The 27,304-nt window shown below is 43.7% G+C and overlaps 1 protein-coding gene across 1 annotated transcript; it reads left to right on the plus strand.

Annotated features, from left to right (window-relative positions):
* Positions 1–27,304, plus strand: LOC109906969 (collagen alpha-3(IX) chain-like). The gene is made up of 32 exons (XM_031793960.1): positions 1–296; positions 1,697–1,765; positions 3,264–3,299; positions 3,402–3,473; positions 4,034–4,087; positions 6,605–6,640; positions 7,085–7,108; positions 7,374–7,427; positions 8,011–8,064; positions 8,477–8,518; positions 8,647–8,703; positions 8,975–9,028; positions 9,140–9,193; positions 9,389–9,442; positions 9,595–9,648; positions 9,793–9,846; positions 10,064–10,117; positions 10,239–10,292; positions 10,405–10,458; positions 10,737–10,781; positions 12,000–12,053; positions 12,190–12,243; positions 15,965–16,018; positions 16,119–16,190; positions 16,777–16,812; positions 18,878–18,922; positions 19,028–19,060; positions 20,611–20,757; positions 20,915–20,969; positions 21,107–21,289; positions 21,514–21,591; positions 21,827–27,304. The coding sequence occupies exons 1-32, from the start codon at positions 231–233 to the stop codon at positions 22,009–22,011; spliced, it is 2,037 nt and encodes a 678-aa protein (XP_031649820.1). The 5' UTR covers positions 1–230; the 3' UTR covers positions 22,012–27,304.

Genomic DNA, 27,304 nt, shown 5'->3' on the forward strand with positions numbered 1-27,304 from the left:
TCAGTTCCTCACCTCACAACTCCCCTCATCCCTCTCTACAGTGCGATCTGCCCCCCTCGGCTGGAGGCTCAGGTTTATCTGGAATCAAGGTGAAAGCCATTCAGGAGCCGCGCGCTATAAGGTGAAGGAACGGTCCGTCACGAAGCCGGGGGGAGAGTGTGCGATAAGGACTGGGTACGGGGTTCGACTTTTTCTGCGTCAATTCTGATTTGAGGGGCGAGCGGGAAGCCATGTCTATATTCTCAGCTCTCGGGCTGCTCTTGCTGTGCCAGCTTTTGGCATCATCTCCAGCCCAGGTAAGCGGTGGCTTTGGTGCGCCCGTTATCCATCCCTAATGTTTTCATCCGCAACCTTGTGCTCGGAATTGCTGTTTGCATAGCTTCATTGTAAACTGCCTGAAGAATTTGTAGGCACTCAACTGGCCTGATGTTCTCATTTCGTTGATAGTTTATGCGTTCTGCTGTGGGTGTAAATGTGTCAGTCTAATCCTTCCATGATTATTAGGCTTCCTGCAAGGTGGACATATATAGGCTATTTATCGTCCATTTTTATATGAACCTTTGACACAGTTTAATACATAGGTTATATATAGACGGTTTCGATTTTTTTTTCCTACGTGTTAGTGCCTTTCTTGTTTTATAAGGTTGTATGTAGCTTAGGTGTCGATTTGTTCAAAGATTTCTGAATGGGTTATTGAAATAATTAGGTTATTTATTTATTTAATCATCCACAGGTGTCCGTGAAGGACTGTTGTCTTTTCAGTTAACTTTTTTAATTTACTTGCGAGTTCATGGAGTAGGGGTTATGGAGTAGATGCTAAAGAATGCAGAGCCTGAAGGTCAGTGGCCTATTCACAATGACACCTTTGTTCATTCAGCCGTGCTCCTTGGAAGCCCTTGGAAACACCTACGCTTTTAGTCCAGTCTGAAATTAAATCAAGTATATTCATTATATTATTTAACTTAAATTATTAGTTTGTGACCCTAGAAATTCTTTGCACTGCCTGTGCGTAATTGGGGTCATTTCTGCATTCAAGAGCTCGGTTGTAATAAAGGTTATTTCATGCGCATAGCTTTGTCATCATATATTTTGTGATACATTTGATTGTTTTCATTTCTTTCAGTTTATTGTTTAGGAGATTCAAAGCAATATAATTAAGGGGGGGGGGGGTTATATGGCCAATATACCACGGCTAATGGCTGTTCTTTTGCACGACACAATGCAGAGTGCCTGGACACGGCCCTTAGCTGAGGTATATGCTATTATAGACTGGTTACCAACTTAATTATTGCAGTAAAATTAAACGTTTTATCAAACCAATGGTATATGGTCTGATATACCACAGTTGTCAGTCAATCAGCATTCAGTGCTCGAACCACCCAGTTTATAATATAATATAACCTGAATCCTTTCAATGTGGCCACTTCTTTTTCGTTCTGAATAATGACGCACGATCAGTTCACCCTATTATTGGAATACATTCAACAACAAGCATTTAGACTTTGTATATATATTTGTTTAGGTACAAGGTTTATCCTGTCTATTTTTTCATTCTTAAGGCGCACATTCCTTCCGTGCCCATTTGAGCATAAAGCAGCTTGATTTTAGACAATTTATGAAGACGTATCACATGATAATACCTATCAGTCTTGCGGATATTTGTATTCATTTTTGACGTCTTGGTTTTGTGTCGCAGAGACCCGGCCCACGAGGAGCAGTCGGGCCGCCAGGACCCCTGGGACCGGCAGGGAAGGATGGTACTGACGTGAGTTAGCTAGCCAGACACCGAAGCATGAGGGTCTCGCTCCCATTGGTTTTGAGACCACTGTAAGGCAGTGGAGTGGAGTAGAGCTGGGTTTTGCCATCCAATTACTGAATGAAGTTGTCATCATGGCTGAGGCAATCAAGTAACCTGTTACTTTAGCACTCGCTTGTCAAACAAATTTGAACATTTACTTATGTGGACCTACATTAGTATTTATGTCAACTTTTTATAGGGAAAGTGTTGTCTTTGATCCTAATAATAATCAAAGTAATTTTTATGTTTCTACAATGTTTAAGGGGGGAAATAAAAATAAAAATGCGTTTATTCAAGTTGTAGCCTACTGATTAACAACAACCAAACTGAAATCAAATGGATTGAAAATCCAAGAATGACTGATATTATATTTCTAATCACAGCTGTTTTAATTTCCCATCATTGATGATAGTGGTGTTTTAATGTTGGTCTTGCAATCAAATTCTGGTCAAATGCTCTCTAGTTATCCAGTTTATAACAGATTGACTCCTCCCACTGAGAGTCTTAACCCTGCCTTACAGGTATTTAGTCATCATTAAACACTATGTACACAGGCCTTTTATTGGCCGGAGGGCACCCGATGACACATCAGAGCCAATCATGATAGAAATGGGGAAAAACCAAAGGTGCTATATGTTAGAGGGGAAATAGGATTATGTGCTCAAAAAACAAAAACACTAAGGCCTATGGTCTCAAACCTTACAATACCTTGATATGTTAATGGATCCCCAAACAGAACCTGCCAACTTTTCTGATCTCATAACAGAAATTCAAATACACTTGATATTTTATGCCTATCAAACCTTTAGATGTTGGGGATTGAATAGCTGTGCTGCTTTAGTGGAGTAAAGTCAATTCACCACAGTTTGGAAGGCCAGCCAGCCATACAGAAGACCCATTCATTCATACATTCCCCAACCCTACGAGAGCATCTAAAGTTTCCCCTCACACCTCCTTCCTCGCCACCCTCCCTTCTCCTACTCCCTGTCCAAACCAACCTGAGGCTTTCATCATGTGACCATTCCACTCAGTCTTTTAGAAAGGTTTATTTTTCCCCATTGCCCACTGGGAGATTTAGGGCAGAGGGTAGCTACAACCACCTGTGTGTTAAAGCACTTCATACACACAGTCTGTATATCACTGGTAGCCATTCAACATATAGCTTTAGATGAGTTTCATTTCAGTTGTGTGTTGATTGGCCTTTTACGGGGGGAAAAATGGCCAGAAGGACGTCCGTATTTCACATCTGTCTGCTGAGATGGTATTATTCGTCTTTAAAACACACATACACACTCACGGTAATTGAGTGGCATTTGTGACTGCGGACTTGTATTAACATAAAACGTAATCACTTGTTATTTAAGGACATGATATGTCCAAAATCTGTCTAATTCCCAGACTGAAATCAAAGGCCTTTGAGATGTGTGTCCAATTGGAATCGTATGTTGTTTCTTTTGATTGGCAGGGCAAAGATGGCCCTGCTGGACTTTCAGGGAAAGCTGTGAGTATAACAACAGAACATAACCTTTTACAACAACAGATCAACAATAACATTTTGTGAGGTGTTTGATTGTTCTAACACAGACCTGTTCCAATGGTTTAGGGACCCAAGGGGAAAGCAGGCGGAGCAGGAGGACCAGGGAACCCAGGCCTGCCCGGCCTCCCAGGGGTGGACGTAAGTGACCCGTAGAAACTCACACACACACACACACACACACACACACACACACACACACACACACACACACACACACACACACACACACACACACACACACACACACACACACACACACACACACACACACACACACACACACACACACACTGGTCTTGTTATTGATGCGTAATAGATTGCCTGAATTGCTGTCATAGACTCACCATGCACCTATTAGCTATGCAGTAGCTTGAGGCTATTGCTACCAAACTCTACTCCTTGACACTTGCTTAGACTGGTTCCCAGTATTCACTGTATCTCATCGTATAATTGACTGCCTGGAGTAGACTGATTTGGACTGAACAGCCATGTACCTGCATACAGAGCGAGGAACAGGTCCTCTATTCAGTGAACAACTTGCTCATAGCTGCCTCTTGTTAGAGAACTTGAATGAATTATCCCATAAAATGTGTCCCCCCCCCCATTTATTCAAACAGTTGAATTGAGTCATTTAGATGTAAGAAATAGCACAGTGTAATGTCTAATAATGTTTCAACGATGTTGTGATTCTTCCTCAGGGATTGACAGGTGCTGATGGGCCTGCAGGGAAGGACGGTCCTCCAGGGGAGTTGGTAAGTGAAGTGCCTATCGGTCCCCCAAGGTTCCTGCATGGCCTTTTGCCTCTGGATGTGCCTCATTAACTTTAATGACATCTTTAACTAAAGACGGTCCCTTTGGCCTCATCAATCAGCCACTAAAACACACAGATGCATTGACACACATACATGTACACGGGACGCGCGCGCACACACACACAGTATGTACAGAGTGACAAAAGGCATTAACGATTTGGGGTGCCTCAGTTAGCTCAACTTATGAAAACCCACCCATAGAGCTGGTGTTGTGACCTTAGAATGACCTTAGGCTGAGGTAGGTGCCATCCAGTCCTCTGTGTATCATATCTGTATGACCCTACAGAATAGAGAGAAAGGGGGATAGTTACATTGAGCTCCTTGAGACCTTGGTGGGCTAAAGCTGATACCTACTCAGGCCTCTGTTTTCTCCCTGTCGGGATGGATTTGTCGAACAAATTCCCTTTGTGGGAATGTTTTTAATGAGCGACAGGGTGACACCGAGTCAGATTTATCTAGCTCTGGCCGCTGCTTCCCTAATCCCGCCTGGAATGCACACAGCTGCCCACCAATCCGGCCAAGACTATAGGAAGCAGAGGGATCTGTGGCTTGGATGCAGGAGGAAATAAGTACAGTTATCCTCTGAGGAAGATGAAGCGCTGAGAATATGAATGCCGGGGTGGTAAAGGCAGGAAAGCAGTACAGCGCAGGAGAACGTAATGGTTTTACCTAGCACCTCCAGAACTGGATGTGACGTGTTGGGAGTCATGCATTAAATGCGAGCTATAAAAGGATGTTAGAAAGGGTCCTGTGATCACAACTTGAAGGGAGGAAATGGGTCCGCTGTCAAAATGGAGGCAATTCAACTAATTAGTCACACTAATCAGGAAGTGAGTGTTTATTTCCTGGCTAACATCCATGCACTAATGGGATGAAGGTTGACAAAGCTTGGACGTTCTCTCCCTCCCCCTGCTCACACCGAGGAAGGGATTTGGGCTGAAGCTGTTTTCAGAGCAAAACACAGTAGCTACATTTTCAGGAAAAAATAACCATATCTACCACCTCCCCAAAACAGTCACTAGATAATGAAGTTCACCGATGCTCTTCAACACACATAACCAGCCTTTACTGCTTAGACTAGAGGAAGACGCTGTATGTTTTCACTATTAAAGGTGCTACACATAGGATTCTTTAGAATTTTTGCATTGTAATTTCAGAAAATGTCCATAATATATCTGGCGCTAACAATGGGACGATAAGTGTTTCACGTTATTACTTACCCGCCAGTGTTGTGATTGGCTGCGATATTCGCCTATTGATTTCTCCCGCCGGAGCAGCATCTGTTGTCAAACTGGGAAAGCTGTCTTTACTTTGTGGCTGTGTTATCTAGTGGATATCGTTCTGTCATTTCCTGGTTGCAAAAATTCTACACTGTTCGCTCAATTTCAGTTTATGTTATAAAAACAAGCACTGAATAGTGTAGGGAATCCTTTTACCATCTAAATCGCTGTGAATATATATTTTCAATAAGTAAAAATATAGCTTTTTGAAGCTGGTAGACCAAAACCGCTGTTTAAAGCTGGTGGTAACTTTCACATTTTGGTCCACCAGCTTCAAATAGCTGTAAATGAAATCGAACAGAGAATACTAGAGATGCTGAGAATAACAGTAAAACAGTGAAAACAAACCAGGACACATTCCCATGTGTCACAGGAGACATGCACGCGTGTGGCTCTGTGTGTGCATGTTTGATACGTGCTCGTGTGCAGGTGCATGTGGGCGTAAGTGCTGTGTACTGTATATGTGCTTGAGTGCGTGCAACAGTGTCTGTGCATGTGCATGTGTCTAACTGTGTATGTGTGTGTTAGTGTGTGTATTTGTGTAGCAGGCTAGTCTACACTCATCCAATATAAAGTCAGTTGGAACAGTGTGGAATGTAGTGTGGGTTGCCATGACACCACTGTGTTAAGTCTCACTGTGAGTCTTTTTCTCCCTCACACCACACAAACAGTCCAAACACAGTTGAGATGGAATGTTGGTGGGGTTGAGTGTGTGTGTGTGGGGCAGAGGAGGGGTTGGAGGGCAAAGGAGGGGGGCAATGCGAAAGAGAGAGGAAACAGGGAGGGAGGGGGGAGTGAAAGAGTAGACAAGAAAAGGGGCATAAAATAAGGAGAGTGGTTGGGGGGGCATCTTTATTATACTCTTGTTTTGGGTCATATCAGGTCACTGCATCACTTTTCAGCATAGGAAAAGTGTATTCAGTTTACATTTATAGTATCTTTATACTACAAATTAATTTTGATTGTTTCCCACCTATTTGGACCAAGGCAGTTGCTCTAGTTTTGCCTCACTGATACATGACTCGATGCTGACACGTCATCCCCTCCCAAAGACCTCGAAACCCAGTTTTGGCACAAGAACATGCAAATAATGTTTTAGGTTTTTAACCTAGTTCCCACCTAGTTTCATTGTATCTGTCGAAGTTGTCTGAGCGGTTGTGTGTCTTTGTCACTGCAGGGCGATGCTGGACCTCCCGGGCCAGGTGGACCTCCTGTAAGTACAAGTTCATCTTCCATCTCTGTTACATGCCCAATAAGACATCAACGTAGCCTGTATCACCGGTCCATGTTCATAACCTCTATTACACCAGACTGATCACTAGAAATATAGATGCTTTTGAATACACACACTCACCTGTCAACAGCTAAATCCATAACTAGGGCCCAGAGTTTCCTGGTCGAGTCACATGGTCAAGAAAAATGCTGGGCCCTACCTATAGGACACATACAAATGTTCCCAGTTATATCATAACACAAACACACACAAGCACACACAGCTGTCTATCACCGTATGCATACGGTGTACTGTCACACATCTTCAATTCCCCCTATACATTTGAACCATTATAACATCAGCTTGTTATGACACGATGACTAATAAGTTGTCTTGTGTGTGTGTGTATGTATGTCTTAATATGCCTTTCCCTGTCTTCCGTAGGGCAGAGGGAGACCGGGAGCTCCAGTGAGTACAGATGGCGTGTGTGTGTGTGTCTGTGTCTGTGTCTGTCTGTCTGTCTGTCTGTCTGTCTGTCTGTCTGTCTGTCTGTCTGTCTGTCTGTCTGTCTGTCTGTCTGTCTGTCTGTCTGTCTGTCTGTCTGTCTCTGTGTGTGTGTAGATATTTTTGCATGTCTATATATGACTTCTAGTTACGCACGTGTTTGTGTATGTCCGTGCCTGCTGCGTGTGTGTGTGTGTGCTCTCACCCAACCCATTTCTATTGTTTCCAGGGGCCACCAGGAGCCAATGGGCTTGCGGGCGGAATCGGGCCACAGGGACCAGCAGTGAGTGTTAAGACCAATTAATGAATTCATCCCGATTAAGAAAGATGTACAACAGACAGGAAACAGGGAAATATACACATACACTTAATTGCCTCTTTGACTGCCACTACTGGGTATCTAGTGGACTCCCTGGTAACTCACGATGAAGCAATCAAGTTTGCAAGTTTAATGTTTAACCACTGAATGACAAGTCAAATCTACAGTACCAGAAGCAGCATCACTCCAGGACCAACACTGGAGATCCCTGAGACAGAGAAGACAGGCACATCTCTCCAATCGTTTTCCCATAAACACCTCCATAAACAGTTCTCATCTCCGGGGAGTAGAGTGGGGAAAGACCCCTGGAGAGAGAACCAGGACTGATTGGCGTGATCGTGATGAGGCATGATTTCAGTTGAGCTTCATATCGGAGACGCTGGTCAGAGGTTTAGCAATGGAGCGTCAGCTTTGATTTCCTTTATTTTAACATGATGAGAATATGGGGCAGTGTAAGTCTATGCAGTGATTTTGGTACAGTTTATATGCAAATGAATCAGGTTGATTGATTGACTCTAGCCTGTGTGTTCCTTTGCCTCTCTCCCAGGGCCCTGAGGGTCTTGCAGGATTGGCTGGGCCACCCGGCCCTGACGGACCCCCAGTAAGTACAGAACATCTACATTATCTGTTGATTCTCCACCTTAGTGACATTGTTATTACTGCCATCAGTCAGGGATGGATATGCGTGGTCGCACAGATGTGAGGTGAAGAAATGCTTAAAGAAAGAAAGATGGAAATGAAACACATTCATTTGGGCTCCCGAGTGGCGCAGCGCTCTAAGGCACTGCATCGCAGTGCTAGAGTTGTCACTACAGACCTTGGTTCGATTCCAGGCTGTATCACAACCGGCTGTGATTGGGAGTCCCATAGGGTGGCACACAATTGGCCCAGCGTCGTCCGGGGTAGGCCGTCATTGTAAATAAGAATTTGTTCTTGCCTAGTTAAATGAAGGTAAAACATTTTTTTAAAGTATATATCAATCTGAACTTCATTCTTCATTCTACCTCTCTAAGGGTCTTCCTGGGGCTCTCCCTGATGGCAGTGGAGATCTGTTGGTAAGTGTCAGGATGTTTTTTCAGACCCAACACATTTAAGTACATCAACCCTGTACTGTGCTGCATTGAACAGCAATGGGACATTATTTTTACTTTGCCTAATGCAGTGTTGTCTTTCCCCTTTATAGTGTCCTGCCATCTGCCCTCCTGGCCCCTCCGGCCCTCCAGGAATGCCTGGATTCAAGGTGGGTACAGGACATTGTTGCTCTACTTTACTGAGTATGCCTTTTAAAGCTCGGAAATGTGTGCTTTTCAAATGACAGTTTCCCCCAGGAACATGACAGCTAAACTAACTGTTGTATCTCTCCCATTCTCATGATCTACCCTTCTTGGTCTTTCTTTATATCTCTCGCCATCCCCCTCTAAATATGTTTCCCTTGCTTCTTCCGTATGTCTTTCCTTCCTTCCTTCCACCCCCCCCCCCCCCCCCCCCCCCCCCACTCTCTCTTCATTTAGGGTCACACAGGACACAAAGGAGACAAGGGAGAGCTCGGGAAAGACGGAGAGAAGGTGAGATCAATTTAGAATGAAACTCGGGGAGCAGAAAGGTTCACTAGTCTGAAGTGTTAATCCGGATGTGGAATACCTATTGGTAACTGTGTGTCCTGTTGTCTCTCCCAGGGTTATGCTGGCCCATCTGGTCCTCCGGGTATTCCCGGCACTGTGGGCCTGCAGGTGAGGGATGTCACCTAATGTGGCTCGAAACACAGACATTTTTTATCTGTTGCCTGTTTGTTTAGATTGTCCAGTACTTTCTGCCTCTGGCCTGATGTGTGAATGGTATGCAGTATTGATCGTTCTGATTGATTCTTATGGTGGTTGGGATTGATTCTGATTGGTTCTTAACCATCCCGTGGTGTTTTTTTCCAGGGTCCTCGTGGTTTGAGGGGACTTCAGGGCCCGATGGGTGCAGTAGGAGACAGGGTGAGTACCATGCCTCTGAATGTCTTTGTCACAGACCTCTGTCTTCTGTCTGGAACTTACAGACCAGCACTTCAATAGGCTGCGGTGGAAACGCTATGTCAGTTTCCCTGATTGTAATGCATCTACTGTCTCTCTCTCATTATTCTTTTCAGGGTTTACCTGGTTTCCGAGGCAAACCTGGTATTGCTGGCATCATCGGCAAGACAGTGAGTCTCTCCTTGTTTGTACCATCTGTTGAGTAGCATATAACCCGTACCTCACTTCAGCACTGGTGTTTATTACATTGTGTTAGGTGTCTGCCATTGGTCCCATCAATAAAAAGCTCTGTGTCTGTCATTTGACAATCCCAGGGTGATGTTGGAGAGAAAGGACCAGAGGGATTTAGAGGGCCAAAGGGCGAGATTGTGAGTAGATAATACACACATGCTGTACATTTTTGTATTGATATTTGCATGTCTGACTGAACATCCTCTTTAAAGGCAACTCTAATCTCTAATGACATAGCAGACTAAACAGTCATGTGATGGTACACGGTGTGAGTACAAGAGATTGTAAAGGATCTATTGTTGCGCTACAAACCGTTCAGGTAATGTAACATTGTACCTTGTTATTTCTCAATAGGGCAAAATTGGTCCAAAGGGAGTTCCCGGGGGAGCAGGACCCAAAGGGGAGCCTGTAAGTCTTAAAATACAAATCTCTTCAAATACACATCTCTAATAAAATGTCAATCTCTCATGAAAACAGATATTGCAGATCTCGGATCCCCTGACCAACAGAGTGTTTCTCTCCTCTGCAGGGCATCCCCGGCAGAGACGGGAAAGATGGCACCCAGGGACTGGACGGCGAGAAGGTAAAGTGGCACCCTTTCCTCCCAAAATGCTCTCTGCTCTGCTGACATTTCCCATGAGCCCACGGTGGGTGTGGCTGATGTCATAAGGGACAGTGTTTCTCTGCGTTGCCAGGGCGACGCCGGACGGAATGGGGTACCCGGTGAGAAAGGACCCAACGGCCTTCCTGTGAGTATCAAACCCAGTGTGTCTCCCTCCCCGTGGCCGTAGCTGCTGTGTTAAGCATGACATTATCTAAGTGTAAAGTTGGCCATTACCTGTCCCACTGTATCCTACTTAGGAGATGCCTTTTAACCTAACACTGATTCTCTTACACACTCTAATGACCACACAATCATATCTAACTGAGTCTCTCACAGTGTGTTTACTAGGCCCAAGTCCCATTATAATCATCGTACTACTGTGGAAACTACCCCCAGAGTCATGTTTCTATGTCTGTGTTTCAGGGTTTACAAGGAAAGGCTGGCTCAAAGGGAGCCACAGGAGGAGTTGTGAGTATGACAACAATGCATAACCAGGTCATGAAGACAGTGATTTCATAAAGTAACGGATATGATGTATACAATGGGGCCATCTAGAGAAGGATATCACCATTTTTACCACCCTAGAGATCATATTCAATTATTCAGTTCTAATATGTAATTCTATGGTTTAAACCCCAAGTCGCTATTCACTATTTCCACACCGTGGGGGTAAAATTGGGGGAGTTCTCATAGACGGCCAGCAAAAAAAGCCTACATTTACATGTAGCTTATGAGTGCATTTCACACTAGTTTATGGTTCTAATTGGATTGTAGGGTTTGTATGAATGTCCTGCTTAATATAATGTTTGTGACATCGTTGTAAATAAACTGCATTATACAACACAAAAAAAAACTCCTCAAGTTAACCTTCAACCAGTAAAATGGCTCTTTGACTATAGCCTATGTCAACGAGCAATAGCATTTTAGGTAACAACTGCTGCATCCAAAATAGGCATTTTGCAACTATCACAACCAAATGTAATTTTTGCGACTGTAAAAGCAATAATCAAAACAACATTGCAAGCATATGAGAACTCCAACAAGTGTTTTTGTTTCGAAGTAAAACCGACGCAAATCTAGGCTATTTTCTTAGTGATGTCATAAAGCCATTGAGGTCACAATGATATTATGCAATCAAAAGATGGAATCATTCAGCTAATATTACAACTGATATTATAGACCCAGTTGGTATTAGATATAACGTCACAGCCCGCCTGTGGGGAAAACACATCAGATTTTTGGCATGTTTGTTTTCTTTTCTGTATAACAAAAAAATCGAAGTTGTCTCTTTTACCATAGGAGTCAAATGGAAAGAATGTTTGTTTTCCCCAATTTGTGGGCGTGGTCGAGGGGGATTCATTCTTATTGTGTGAATACAGACTCAAAAGAAACAGCTAGTGGTGTCATAGTCAGTAATGTCATAAATGTGTACTGTGATGTCACACACCCAGTGACATCACACATGGTATCATACAATCAGATAATAAACCATACAGACAGTGATGTCACCAATTATGTCATGTCAATTACAATCAAAGGTTCCCTGCTCAGACGAATGACATCATACTTTCAGAGGAAATACACAGTGGTGTTACAAATGACATCATACAAATAGAGGAACCATTAAGCCAATGGCAGTGAAGTTAAGCCACCACATAACCCTTCTGTTAACCCTTTTCTTCCCAGGGCGACCCAGGAGAGATGGGAGAGGCAGGGCCGTCTGGAGAGCCAGGTATTCCTGTATGTATCTGATGGGCTTCTGGGGCAGTGGGGTATTATCGGGGTGTCTGTGTGTTGTGTGATGTTTTGTTACATTGCAGTCGTGGTGTATCAGCTCGTCTCACTTGCCTGCACCATCATCTGACTCCTCCCACAGGGCGACATCGGTATCCCAGGAGAGAGGGGCGAGGCGGGAACCAGAGGAGTGGCTGTAAGTAGTCTAGGTCAAAGTTCAATACCGTATCCATGGAAACGTGGCAGCATCCACCTGTTGAGATGGCAGTGGGTAGAGTGGAGCCATGTACTAAGGCGGTAGGTAGTTTACTGGTTAGAGTGTTGGGCCAGTAACGGAACACTGGTTTGAATCCTGGAGCCGACAGGGTGAAAAATCAGCCGATGTGACCTTGAACAAGGCACTTATTAACCCTAATTTGTTGTAAAACAACACATTTCACTGCACCTATCTGGTGTGTGTGACAATAAAACATTATTTTATTAGTTTTATTACCAAGCAGAAGTGTTTTTCCTGACCGTTAGAAAGTATGGTTAAAACAGAGCGTAAAACTTCTGCCCTGCCAGAGCTTCCCCAGGCAACTGTAAGTGCTGTTATTGGGAAGTGGAAACTGCCAATGGAAGCAACGTCAGCACAAGAACTGTTTGTCAGGAGCTTCATGAAATGGGTTTCCATGGCCGAGCAGCCGCACACAAGCCTAAGATCACCATGCGCAATGCCAAGTGTCGTCTGGAGTGGTGTAAAGCTCACCGCCATTGGACTCTGGAGTAGTGGAAAGACGGTCTCTGGAGTGATGAATCACGCTTCACTATCTGGCAGGCCGACAGACAAATCTGGGTTTGGCGGATGCCAGGAGATCACTAACTGCCTGAATGCATAGTGCCAACTGTAAGGTTTGGTGGAGGAGGAATAATGGTCTGGGGCTGTTTCTCAATGTTCGGGCTAGGCCCCTTAGTTCCAGTGAAGGTAAATCTTAACGCTACAGCATACAATGACATTCTAGATGGTTCTGTGCTTCCAACTTTGTGGCAAAAGTTTGGTGAAGGCCCTTTCCTGTTTTAGCATGATCATGCCCCGGTGCACAAGGTGAGGTCCATATAGAAATAGTTTGTTGAGATTGGTCTGGAAGAACTTAGCTGGCCTGCACAGAGCCCTGACCTCAACCCCATCGAACACCTTTGAGATGAATTGGAACGCAGACTGCGAGTCAGACCTAATCGCCCAACATCAGTGCCCGACCTCACCAATGCTCTTGTGGCTGAATGGAAGGAAGTCCCCGCAGCAATGTTCCAACATCTATTGGAAGCCTTCCCAGAAGCGCCTGATTTTGGAATGAGATGTTTGACAAGCAGGTGGCCACATTCTTTTGGTCATGTAGTGTATTACCACATTACCTATTGATGAGTCTGCTGCTCTCTCATTCTCTCTCATTATGCTTACAACAAGTCTGAAATGAAACAAGAGCACAGAGGCGTTATTAGAAGGATTTCAACGCCCAACAATACACAACTCTTTCCCTAAAGTTTGGGTGTGACATTCATTTTAAGTTCCAAAGCTTCTCGCCCCTAAAAGATAAGGCATAACTTCCTGGATTACTTGTATTGTTTTCATGTGGACATTAGCAAGTGAAACAAGATGGTGTTACACATTTTATCCATCGTCTTATTGTTTGTTTGAAGATACAGTATGACGATTGAGAGAGGATAAGGGTGAAAACTTCCCCTTATTTAGTTAAATCATAAAACACAATTGGTTGTGATCAACTGGGAGACTGTTGGATAGCAACATACAATATGAGTGAGAAAGGTACAGAGGAAGAAAGAACATAACCCCCCCCCCCCAAAAAAAACAAATGCTAGCATCGCAGCATTACTAATAACAGGGGAGGTTAGATTCTCTTGTTCGAATCCCAGAGCTTTGAGGAGGACACTTAACCCTAATTTATCCTGTAAGTCACTCTGGATACGACTAAAATGGAAATGGAAACGGTAAAACATATGTAACATTGCCTCATATGAAAGATTTGATCTCAAATCCAAAATGCTGGAGTATAGAGCCAAATGTACATATTTTAGCTTCACTCTCCAAATAAATACGGAGGGACGTGTATATTCACACTATATACACACAGTGGCCCGTTTATTTAGGTACACCATCCCATTCACTAAAATGGATTGCTCCTATAGACAGTGAGTAACGTGGCCATGGCTTGCTATATAAAGCAGGCAGACAGGCGTCGAGTCATTCACTTACTGTTCGATTTAACTTTTCAATGGGAAAAACGAGTGCATAGTATAATCGTCGGTGCCAGGCTCGCCGGTTACTGTAGAAAAGGCCGGCCTCCTAGTCTTTTCACGCACAACAGTGTCTAGGGTCTACTGAGAATGGTGCGACAAACAAATAGCATCCAGTCAGCGGCAGCTTGTTGATGAGAGGTCGAAGGAGAATGCATCTCGGAACTCATTGGCCCTTGTCACAGATGGGCTACTACAGCAGACGACCACACTGGGTTCCACTCCTATCAGCTAAAAACAAGAAGTAGAGTCTCCAGTGGGCACGCCATCACCAACACTGGACAGTAGAAAAAGTAGAAAAACATTTTCGAATAATCCCAGTTCCTGTTGCGTCATGCTGATGGCAGAGTCAGGATTTTGCATAAGCAGCATGAGTCCATGCCCCCATCCTGCCTGGTGTCAATGGTACAGGCTAGTGGCTGGGGTGTAATGGTGTCGGGAACTTTTTCCCTTGATTCTAATTGAGCAACGTTTCCGTGCCCTGAAGAATTCAGGCTGTTCTGGAGACAAAGCGGGGTACAACTCGGTACTGGAGGGGTGTACCTAATAAATTGTGTATAGCTATTCTCCTCTAGTTAGATGGAGGCAGTGGTGAAGACAGGAGTGTATAAAAGAGGTATGGATGGAAGAGGGTCAGAGACACAGAGGGGATTTTGTCTGGATCCCCATCAGAACCCTAGAGGGAGGGAATTCAGGATACAGCCAGGATATAAAAGTGATTATCATGCTCTACACCAGGGTTTCCCAAACCGGGTCCTTGGGCCCCTCCCCCTCCACGGGTGAACTTTTTGGTTTTAGCCCCAGCACTACACAGCTGATTCAAATAACCAACTCATCGTCAAGCTTTGATGACTTGAATCAACTTCGTAGTGCTAGGGCAAAAACCAAAACGTGCACCCAGGGCGGGGCCCCCAGAACCGAGTGTGGGAAACCCTGCACGACATCAACAATGACTCTTGGGCCTCTTTCATCAAGCGCAACCGCAATACCAAGTATAAACAATCATGTCCTTCTTTGTTGGTGTCTCTTAAAAAGGTACGGTTCGGGGCCTCCCGGGTGGCACAGTGGGCACTGCATCGCAGTGCTAGCTGTGCCACCAGAGACTCTGGGTTCGAGCCCAGGCTCTATTGCAGCCGGCCGTGACCGGAAGGTCCATTGGGCGATGCACAATTGGCCTAGCGTCGTCTGGGTTAGGGAGGGTTTGGCCAGTAGGGATATCCTTGTCTCATGACGCACTAGCGACTCCTGTGGCGGACCGGGCGCAGTGCACGCTGATCAGGTCGCCAGGTGCACAGTGTTTCCTCCGACACATTGGTGCGGTTGGCTTCCGGGTTGGATGTGCGCTGTGTTAAGAAGCAGTGTGGCTTGGTTGGGTTGTGTTTCGGAGGACGCATGGCTTTCGACCTTCGTCTCTCCCGAGCCCGTACGGGAGTTGTAGCGATGAGACAAGATAGTAACTACTAACAATTGGATACCACGAGGGGTAAAAAAGGTAAGGTTCAAATAACAGATCATATTGGATGAGGGAAGGCAAAAAGTCAAAGGTCCGGATGAGATGTACTTCCTGTGTCTGCAGGCCCTGATGTATTTCTTGTTGTGCTAACATAATGTTGTATATTTCCCAGGGGGGCATCGGACCAGTGGGCAACATCGGGGTTCGGGGCAGCAAAGGCTTCCAGGTCAGTGGTATGATGGGATACATCCTTTCTGGACAATCCCTGAATGAAATTCTGTGTCATGTGTTGGAGGTCTTCTGATGGTGTCTGTCATGTTCAACAGGGAATAAAGGGGTCTCTGGGGGACCCTGGCCTTCCCGGACCAACCGGAATCCGCGGCGGATTTGGTGAGAGGGTGAGTGTGACCCCGAACAGAACGCTTGCTGGCCAAAGACTGCAGAAGTGACCCACAGTGATGTTCACCCTGGGGATTTGAACATTTCACCATCAGTTTCCAAGCCCACGAATCCCTATTCACCACACAGATGTCCTTGTGGGAATTAACAAGGCCTTTCATTTGTAGCTATGCCTTTAAAAACAGATTACAGCTATTGACCATCTGACCCAATATTGGACTGCACACAAACACGCACACCCATAGCTCCTCCTGCCACACCCATTTAGATCAGAGCAGTGTATGCTTATAACCTGGACAGTGTGGGCTTACTCACTCCAGCCCTAACGGTGTACTGTACTGTACCCAGGAGAGAGGTGAGAAAGAAGAGTCCTGTTCAGGAGCCGAGAGCAGAACAAAGCCTGGCTTTATCCAGCTTCCTGCTCTGTCCCACTCCACAACCCCCCCCCCCCCCCCTCCTCACTCAATGCACACAGCCTGCCATCTATGGAGCCATGGGCTCTGCTACTGGTCTCCACAACCACTGGCTCTCTTTTATTCAACAGTCCCCCCTCTCTCTCTCTCTCTCATTCTGTTCCTACTGCAGGGTCCAGTCGGAGCATCAGGCCCTAAAGGAGACGTGGTAAGTTCACATGTACTACACTTGTAGCTCTCTACAGTAGTGGTCAAAGGTCAAATTAAGTTGAGAATAATAATACCATAGAAACCCTGTTCCCACTGTCTTCAGTCAGCATTCAGTGTGCTCATGGGGTTACCCTGTTTCTTGCCTAGTTAAATATATATATATACAGTGCCTTGCGAAAGTATTCGGCCCCCTTGAACTTTGCGACCTTTTGCCACATTTCAGGTTTCAAACATAAAGATATAAAACTGTATTTTTTTGTGAAGAATCAACAACAAGTGGGACACAATCATGAAGTGGAACGACATTTATTGGATATTTCAAACTTGTTTAACAAATCAAAAACTGAAAAATTGTCCGTGCAAAATTATTCAGCCCCTTTAAGTTAATACTTTGTGGCACCACCTTTTGCTGCGATTACAGCTGTAAGTCGCTTGGGGTATGTCTCTATCAGTTTTGCACATCGAGAGACTGACATTTTTTCCCATTCCTCCTTGCAAAACAGCTCGAGCTCAGTGAGGTTGGATGGAGAGCATTTGTGAACAGCAGTTTTCAGTTCTTTTCACAGATTCTCGATTGGATTCAGGTCTGGACTTTGACTTGGCCATTCTAACACCTGGATATGTTTATTTTTGAACCATTCCATTGTAGATTTTGCTTTATGTTTTGGATCATTGTCTTGTTGGAAGACAAATCTCCGTCCCAGTCTCAGGTCTTTTGCAGACTCCATCAGGTTTTCTTCCAGAATGGTCCTGTATTTGGCTCCATCCATCTTCCCATCAATTTTAACCATCTTCCCTGTCCCTGCTGAAGAAAAGCAGGCCCAAACCATGATGCTGCCACCACCATGTTTGACAGTGGGGATGGTGTGTTCAGGGTGTTGCTTTTACGCCAAACATAACGTTTTGCATTGTTGCCAAAAGGTTCAATTTTGGTTTCATCTGACCAGAGCACCTTCTTCCACATGTTTGGTGTGTCTCCCAGGTGGCTTCTGGCAAACTTTAAACAACACTTTTTATGGATATCTTTAAGAAATGGCTTTCTTCTTGCCACTCTTCCATAAAGGCCAGATTTGTGCAATATACGACTGATTGTTGTCCTATGGACAGAGTCTCCCACCTCAGCTGTAGATCTCTGCAGTTCATCCAGAGTGATCATGGGCCTCTTGGCTGCATCTCTGATCAGTCTTCTCCTTGTATGAGCTGAAAGTTTAGAGGGACGGCCAGGTCTTGGTAGATTTGCAGTGTTCTGATACTCCTTCCATTTCAATATTATCGCTTGCACAGTGCTCCTTGGGATGTTTAAAGTTTGGGAAATCTTTTTGTATCCAAATCCGGCTTTAAACTTCTTCACAACAGTATCTCGGACCTGCCAGGTGTGTTCCTTGTTCTTCATGATGCTCTCTGCGCTTTTAACGGACCTCTGAGACTATCACAGTGCAGGTGCATTTATACGGAGACTTGATTACACACAGGTGGATTGTATTTATCATCATTAGTCATTTAGGTCAACATTGGATCATTCAGAGATCCTCACTGAACTTCTGGAGAGAGTTTGCTGCACTGAAAGTAAAGGGGCTGAATAATTTTGCACGCCCAATTTTTCAGTTTTTGATTTGTTAAAAAAGTTTGAAATATCCAATAAATGTCGTTCCACTTCATGATTGTGTCCCACTTGTTGTTGATTCTTCACAAAAAAATACAGTTTTATATCTTTATGTTTGAAGCCTGAAATGTGGCAAAAGGTCGCAAAGTTCAAGGGGGCCGAATACTTTCGCAAGGCACTGTATTTGGGTTTGGAGAGAATCTTGCCATTGTCATTGATAATGGGAAAGGTTATAGAGGTGGGAATATGGTTTTTTGGGCTCATTATGGAAGATATTGTGGGGGTATATTTTACTTTTGTAGGAACATAACCAAAGATAGATGTGATATTTTCTATGGAAGCTTCTATGCACACCCAATTATTGTTATTCAAATATTCACTCAGGCTTGAAAAGCAAAAGGAAAAATGATAACCACTCAGTAAATGGCATCAAAAAAGAATTATTTTGTTTTCTGTTCAGGGTGTGGCAGGAGCTGATGGTTTGCCCGGGGAGAATGGAGAACCTGTAAGTTATCTTTCATATTTTAAGTTCAGTCAAATTAATATTCATCCAATCAACATGAAAACATGTGTGTCATCCAATTTCTTTTGTCTTATTTATCATTTTCAGGGTCCATTCGGTCCAGTTGGCCAAAAAGGAGAGGTGAGTAATCTCTTTATCTTCATCCAAACGGTGGAGTGAGTCCTTGTCAGTGTTGAATGTATGTTTGACAACCACATATATGTTTAGGGCCTAGATTCAGTCAGATCACGCGTTAACCGGTGATAGCAGTCACCCGCATTGAGGATGTTTTGGTGGTGTCAGAGATGGAACTGTGTTGGAGCAGTCGAATCGGTGAATAGCGCCTCTTGCGATCATTGTCACAAAGCCACACCCGCCCCACTCCAGTTAGAAGTTCAGACTGAGAAAGTGTAAGCTACATAGAAATGATTACGCTCAAATGTATTTTTTAAATTTTTATTAATTAAAAAAAATATATTTATGATAGGGCCTCCCGGGTGGCGCAGTGGTCTAAGGCACTGCATCGCAGTGCTAGTTGTGCCACCAGAGACTCTGGGTACGAGCCCAGGCTCTGTCTGGCGCACAATTGGCCTAGCGTCGTCCGGGTTAGGAAGGGTTTGGCCGGCAGGGACATCCTTGTCTCATCGCGCACTAGCGACTCCTGTGGTGGGCCGGGCGCAGTGCACGCTGACCAGGTCGCTAGGTGTTTTCCTCCGACACATTGGTGCGGCTGGCTTCCGGGCTGGATGCGCGCTGTATTGAAAAGCACTGCGGCTCGGTTGGGTTGTGTTTCGGAGGACGTTGTAGCGATGAGACAAGACAGTAACTACTACTCCATGCAGTGGGAGCCACTTGTGGATTTGACAGCTCTAGTTAAAGTGGATCTGATTGAATAGAGCCCTAGGTCCAACTCCATTCATTGACACATATTTTACTGGCAGGTTTGTCCCTCTAGATAACTACCACAACAGTTGTCATCACATTCACTAGGCGTATAGTCAAAAGCTCTACTTAGTTGGGCTTACTAGACCAGTCTATCATTGACCCTTTTTCACTATCTCACACATCTTCAGTGTCTCTTTCCCTTATTATGGTCTCTCTCCTCTCTCTATCTTTTCTCTGATATGTTGCCAGAGATTTGGTGTTTGCACTAAATGCTGGTGCCCAGACCAGACTGCAACACACTAACTCATTGTACAGGATCCCAGCTCACATTCCAGGATTAGCTGGATTAATTAGCCTGCCGCATGATTGCTTAGCCCAGTCTCTGCCATCCCCACTCTCTGCCATCCCCACAGGGGAGAAGGGAGTCACGCTAAGCTGCAGCACAGTTTACCTCACAATTAATGTAATTACAGCCAAGGCACTGATGTGGCTCGCTAACGCTACCTGCTGCTAGCTACAGCAACTCTCACACGTAGGATTTGTTGTGATCATTCAATTAATTATCAAATGAGACATATGTACACTCCCACACTGATGTTCTCAAGGAAGCGCACAACTACAGTGTTTACTTTTCCAACACTCTTTGATAAGTCAGGTTGTTTCTTATTCTGGTGTTTCGCCACAGAGTGCAATAGACTCAGACTTTCTTCCCTGACAACGGAACACCTCCACTGAATTTAACTCATTTACTTTAGTGAACACAAGAGCTGTATATTTGATTTTGTTTTTTTTGTGTGTGTTTACAGTCTGGGAAGCGTGGAGAGCTGGGACCCAAGGGCGTGGTGGGACCACAGGGAGAGCTCGGAGCCAGAGGGGTTCCTGGGAAACCAGGCCTCATGGGCTTTCAGGGTGAACAGGGTCTGTCCGGAATCGCTGGCAAGATTGGTGTTCCCGTGAGTAACCTCTTTGAGTAACTAGGGTTAATGCCGTACTTCGATCCATGTCAACTTGGCAAGTTGGTGTCCCGGCACCAAGAATGTCTCAGATCGACTGAACTGTCACTGACGACACCTGCTGAATTAAATGTGTCTTCCCTGTCTCTGTTTTCAGGGTAAACTGGCAAGCGAACAGCACATCAGAGAATTGTGTGGATCTATGATTGATGGTAAGGATTTTGGAGATCAAAAGGGTTGTAGGGTGCAGTGTCCTTGTCTTTCTTTAAATTACCAAAAAGGGACTTTAAATCCTTTTTGACAAAAACATGTTTGCAAATTTCTTGTTCCTCTGTCCTGCCTCTCCCAGATCAGATTGCAAAGCTGGCTTCCAACCTCAGAAGACCCCTGTCCCCTGGCCAAGTGGGTCGCCCCGGCATTGCCGGACCTACGGGGAAACCAGGCGAGACTGGGTCTATCGGTCACCCCGGCTCCCGTGGACCTCCTGGCTACAGAGGACTGCCTGGAGACCTGGGAGACCCAGGTCCCAGAGGTAAGTAACAGGAGATACACAGGTCCATGCCGAGAAACATACGGCTCAAACTGCCTATGTTATCAGCACAGAGCAAACAGATAGCACAAAACGTACTGTACGTCTCATATAAAGTGTACAGACAGGTGTGACCATCTCTAGTATGTTAGGCATATTGCACAGTTCTCAAAGTAGTGCCAATAGATTGTCTTTTTTTGTAACATTGTTTTCCGTCTCTTCCACAGGTGATCTTGGTGAACAGGGTGACAAGGGACCCATTGGAAAAGCCATCGAAGGGCCCATTGGAGACCAAGGATACCAAGGTATGACAGTTTATACACCGTGCATTCACAATGAGTGTGGTTTGGGCTAGAATGATACAAGTTCATGGGTAGCGAAGGGGAGTTGTATCAGTAGACTCTCTTTGCCACAAACCCCTTTGTGGGACATCTGAGCCTCTATTTAAGAGTAACGCAGGGTTCCACTGTGTGTTTGAATTAGTGTGTACTTGTTGGGAGACTTGGCTCATCCCCTGCACTCTTGTTTCTGTGCCCATAGGTATCCCAGGAGTATTTGGAATCGTCAAAGACGGGCGTGACGGATCCCCAGGAGATCCAGGAGAACCCGGAGAGGCAGGTAGGACAGGAAGGACCGGGCACTCGGGCTCCCCAGGAATCTGCGACACTACCGCCTGCCAGGGGGCAAATGTCCATGCGAAAACCTCCAATCCCAAGAACCATTAAACATTACTTCCCTCATCCCGGAACTAGCCACCCCTGGGAGGAGAAAATATGAGGAAGAGATGGAGGAGAGGAGAGAGACGAGTCACATAATGTCCTCTTTAAATGTATTTAAAACAAGACGGGAACAGTAGCAACAGATTTATTTTGAGGAAGAGAAGAACATCCCAAGAGTGTTAAAAGAAGGAAAACAGCAGTTTGGGAAAACAAAGAAACAAACTGAGACTAAAAATCTAGACTCCACCCATCCATGAAGTGGACAAAGCTGAGTAAACATTTCACAAGAGAGTTAGAAAACACCAGCATTGCTCCAAATACCATCAACATTTTTTTTATTAACAACTGAAAACAACTTTACTGGAAAAGTGCTTATAGGCCATTATTTTTCAAAATCATTTATGTGTGTAAAAGTATGTACTTATGTTCTTTCACTCCCTAAACATCTTGCGTCACATACCCCCCTATGGAAGATAACTCTCCAAAACACTACAACCGTGATTGTCCTTGCAGTGAATGTGTATGTGTCAAGGTCCTTTCTGCATAGACCGCGGGTGTTACCTCACAAGACAAGCTTATGATATTGTAAAATAGGAAGATATGTGCCAGTGAGCAAAGTGAAGTCTGCCAAGGAGCTTTGTGTGTATCGCAAACAGGCAATGAAGAAACCTAAGTGCCCAGATATTTTGGATATTGATGCAACCACAGTATTTTCCAACTCTTGATAGATTCGTTTTTATTTTATTTATCAGTTTGTAAAGTTTTTTTTTGCCAATTTCCTTTTTTGTCTTTCGTTTCACTTTTCACGATTACATGTTTGATTTTAAAATCTCCCCTTCCAATATGTTTTGAAAATAAATACAGTTGTGGATGCATCAGAAATTGTAATTGTAGAATAACACAATTTGTGTTCTTTATCTTTTTAATTTTGCAATGACCACATCCACTATATACCGGTGCTGTATCTATTAAATATACATTACTTTAAATACTATTTATTATTTGGGGGTGACTGTTGTATGTACAGTAAGATGCTACAGCACCATGTAAAGAATAACAAATAAAGCCACTTTTCAGTAAAACATTACTCTTTTCTACATACAGTGCCTTGCAAAAGTATTCATCCCCCTTGGCATTTTTCCTATTTTGTTGCATTACAACCTGTAACTTAAATGAATTTGTATTTGTATTTCATTGTAATGGACGTACACAAAATAGTCAAAGTGAAGTGAAAAGTGGTGTGTGCATATGTATTCACCCCCTTTGCTATGAAGCCCCTAAATAAGATCTGATGCAACCAATGACCTTCAGAAGTCACATAATTAGTTAAAAAAGTCCACCTGTGTGCAATCTAAGTGTCACATGTTCTGTCACATGATCTCAGTATATCTACACCTGTTCTGAAAGGCCCCAGATTCTGTAACACCACTAAGCAAGGGGCACCATGAAGACCAAGGAGCTCTCCAAACAGGTTAGGGACACATTACAGATCAGGGTTGGGTTATAAAAAAAGTATCTGAAACTTTGAACATCCCACGGAGCACCATTAAATCCATTATTAACAAATGTAAAGAATATGGCACCACAACAAACCTGCCAAGAGAGGGCTGCCCACCAAAACTCCAAGACCAGGCAAGGAGGGCATTAATCAGAGGCAACAAAGAGACCAAAGATAACCCTGAAGGAGCTGCAAAGCTCCACAGCGGAGATTGGAGTATCTGTCCGTAGGACCACTTTAAACCGTACACTCCACAGAGCTGGGCTTTACGGAAGAGTGGCCAGAAAAAAAGCCATTGCTTAAAAAAAAAAAAATGCAACCATGTTTGGTGTTTACCAAAAGGCATGTGGGAGACTTCCCAAACATATGGAAGAAGGTACTCTGGTCAGATGAGACCAAAATTTAGCTTTTTGGCCATCAAGGAAAATGTCTGGCGCAAACCCAACACCTCTCATCACCCCGAGAACACCATTCCTGCTGATGAAAAACATCAAGACTGGGAAACTGGTCAGAATTGAAGGAATGATGGATGGTGCTAAAAACAGGGACATCCTTCCAGAGATTTGAGACTGGGATGGAGGTTCACCTTCCAGCAGGACAATGACTCTAACCATACTGCTAAAGCAACACTCATGTTGTTTAAGGGGAAACATTTAAATGTCTTGGAAAGGCCTAGTCAAAGCCCAGACCTCCAATTGAGAATCTGTGGTGTGACTTAAAGATTGCTGTACCCCAGCAGAACCCATCCAAATTGAAGGAACTGGAGCATTTTTGCCTTGAAGAATGGGCAATAATCCCAGTGGCTAGATGTGCCAAGCTTACAGAGACATACCCCAAGAGACTTGCAGCTGTAATTGTTGCAAAAGGTGGCTCTACAAAGTATTGACTTTGGGGGGTTGAATAGTTATGCATGCAAAAAAAAAATGGTGTGTCTTATTTCTTGTTTGTTTCACAATAAAAATTATTTTGCATCTTCAAAGTGGTAGACATGTGACACAACCCCCCACCCCCCCAAAAAAAATAAAAAATAATTGCAGGTTGTAAGGCAACAAAATAGGAAAAAATCCAAGGAGGGTGAATACTTTCGCAAACCCCTGTATCAAGTTAATCAACTGAATGTTCATGCCCGAAAACAATCAGTAGATAACACTAACCAAAAACAAGTAAATTGTCACATTTATTTTTCAACTATCCAATATAAACAGGGTAATGTGAAAAACGGTCACAATAAAATACTAAACAACTTTTGAACAGAGTATATACAGAGTGTAGCATCATTGAACAATATACATTTAGTGTATTTACTGCAGCCACAAGTACTAAACAAACCTGTATAAAACACAAAAAAAGATTGTACAAATTTTAGAATTCAAAGATGCACATACGATTAAGAATAACTCAACTGAAATGTAGTCAGTGGATCACCACGTTTTCATCAACTCTTCAATGCTAGAGAAACAGTGCCACCTGTGCACGATATTCCGTAAATCGCTCTTATTTTGTTTGAAAAAGGTTTGTTGCCTCAGACTCACAATTATGTAAAGTTGTATAAAAAACATCTCTCCTTCATTCTACAGTAACCTGATCTATATGAGCCCTTGAGTGCTGTTAAACTTGCATTGTATTACCCAGGCCCTCAGTCAAAATGTTGGTATGTTACGTGGTCTGAAACTTAAAACTTTAACTATTGTTGAGGTTTGGAAGTGAAGCTAATTTGAAATATCAGTCGAACTATCAGGACACTTTTTATCACAATACAAATGTATGAAATCTGACAAAAAATGATGGCCAGATGAAGATGGAAAATTACATGTTTGAGTACATGCCCTGTTAAGGGGGCTAATAATCACATTGAGGTACAATTATATTTCATATAATAAATATAATAATTATTAAATAGGTGTAATAACTCAGAAGCCGGCTGTACACGTAACGATTTTGGCCACGATTTAGCTGTCCCAGACAAGTGAGATCTTTTTCAAAACATGTCATTGCACATTTCACACTACAAGAGAATTGCAGATTTTGTGGCAATCAAATCAAACCTGGACGTCTGGGACTGCTCGGTAGCCCTCAAATTGCATCTTTGACCCACTCACATTAAGCGAGCGTCACTGACGGCCGCACGCACTGAGTAAGGCAACGACATTGGGGATTTTTTCCCTAATTTTTGTAATGACTTGGTGCTGCCTATCTTGGCCAGGACGCTCTTGAAAAAGAGATTTTAAATCTCAATGAACCCTTCCTGGTTAAATAAAGGTTCAATTAAAACATTTTTTTTTAAATGAGTCTCCGATCTCAAAAACTTGTCTGGGACAGCTAAATCGAAGGCCAAAATCGTTTAGTGTCCATCCGGCTTAAGACGTTGTTTCACTGCTACGATGCCTGTGGGTCGCTTGGTGGTTCTGCTGTCTCCTGGCAGACCATGACCTGGCATGAGACACTGCTCGGCTTCATCCACTGACCAGTCTTACCACAGAATGTGCTCTGGAAATCCTGAGGGAGAGGAGAAAGTCACCACGGGAGAATAGCACTCTATGGCAGGGTTTCCTAAACTCTATCCCGGGGCCCCTCCCGTGAAACCCTGTTCTATGGTACCTCAGGACACTACAGCAGCCGCGACACAAAGATGTGTCTGTTCAGGGCTTGACATTCACTTTTTTTAGACACAAGTAGGCCAGACTGTTTTACTTGTCCAAAAGCTCAATTAATTTGCCCCCTCAATCAGACACAAATTTAAGCTACACTCTGCCTATTGGCTTCTTCGCATATTCAAGCCTGTCTCAAAATACAACACTGCCCCTTTATTGCGACATAAAAATGACTTTATAAAATTACACACAAAGCTCCTCCCCCTGCACTCAGAACAACAAGATATGAAAGATCACTTCTTCCACTCGCTATATGCTTTTTGAGGTTTGATCCAATAGAATTGCTCATGTGGACACCAAAACACGTTCAGACGTCGTTTTAATGTAACAGAGGATAACATAACCTTTCTAACAATATCCTTTGTATGTCTCACCTCCTCAAACTAAGCAAAGAGCAGATGCCTAAAATAGAGTATGAATGAACATTGATTCTGGAAAATGAATGCTCAGTTTGTTGCGCAAAGCATTAGCAGCATTTTAGCCAGACTGTTAGACTAGCAATCTAGTCTGTGTTTTTAGAAATGTGAGAATAAAAAAAAAGTATATAAAGGAATTGGCAACTCGTTCTCCTTCTGAGAAATAAGGTAGGCCACTTGTTTTCAACATCTGAACAAAGTGGACAGGCTAGCATGCTGTTCAAGCAGTTTGAGGACAGAAGGGTGCATTCATAACAATTAAACTGCTTTACGTTGTTAGCTAGCAAATACTAGATCCAAGTTGGCTAGACTTTAAATATAAAGATTAGCTGGCTACTCAATAGCACGTGGGTTTATGCTTGAGAGATTGTTCATGAGACCTGTGCTCATTTTCTACAATGCCTGCTAACAGAAGTTGGTCATTATTAGTGACTGTGCATTATGCATGGTTCTGGTTACATTTGTAACAAAAAGGGCATTGTCATAGACTGACTTGAAAACCAGATCAGTGATTATTGCAACAACAAAAAAAGCAGGGTACATTTTGTTGATAAAGTACATTATTAGTGGTGGTTCTTATATTGCGGAAGGCTGATATTTGGCCTAAGTATAATTTCACAAGTCCTGAATTCATTAGATTATTGCTGACTGTTTGAAATGCAGTGTATTTGAACGTTAATTGTACAACAAAGCTTATTTAAAGATCAAATCAATAAACAGAGATATTGTGAGTC

The sequence above is a fragment of the Oncorhynchus kisutch genome, linkage group LG17 (assembly GCF_002021735.2).
Source record: "Oncorhynchus kisutch isolate 150728-3 linkage group LG17, Okis_V2, whole genome shotgun sequence".
Classification (NCBI taxonomy): Eukaryota; Metazoa; Chordata; class Actinopteri; order Salmoniformes; family Salmonidae; genus Oncorhynchus; species Oncorhynchus kisutch.

Excerpts from the sequence above, each read along its gene's own strand:
- LOC109906969 (XM_031793960.1), top strand. The coding sequence starts at position 231 with ATGTCTATATTCTCAGCTCTCGGGCTGCTCTTGCTGTGCCAGCTTTTG. Across the intron at positions 10,293-10,404 it reads AGGGACTGGACGGCGAGAAG|GGCGACGCCGGACGGAATGG; the intron begins GTAAAGTGGCAC and ends CTGCGTTGCCAG. Across the intron at positions 16,191-16,776 it reads GCGGCGGATTTGGTGAGAGG|GGTCCAGTCGGAGCATCAGG; the intron begins GTGAGTGTGACC and ends TTCCTACTGCAG.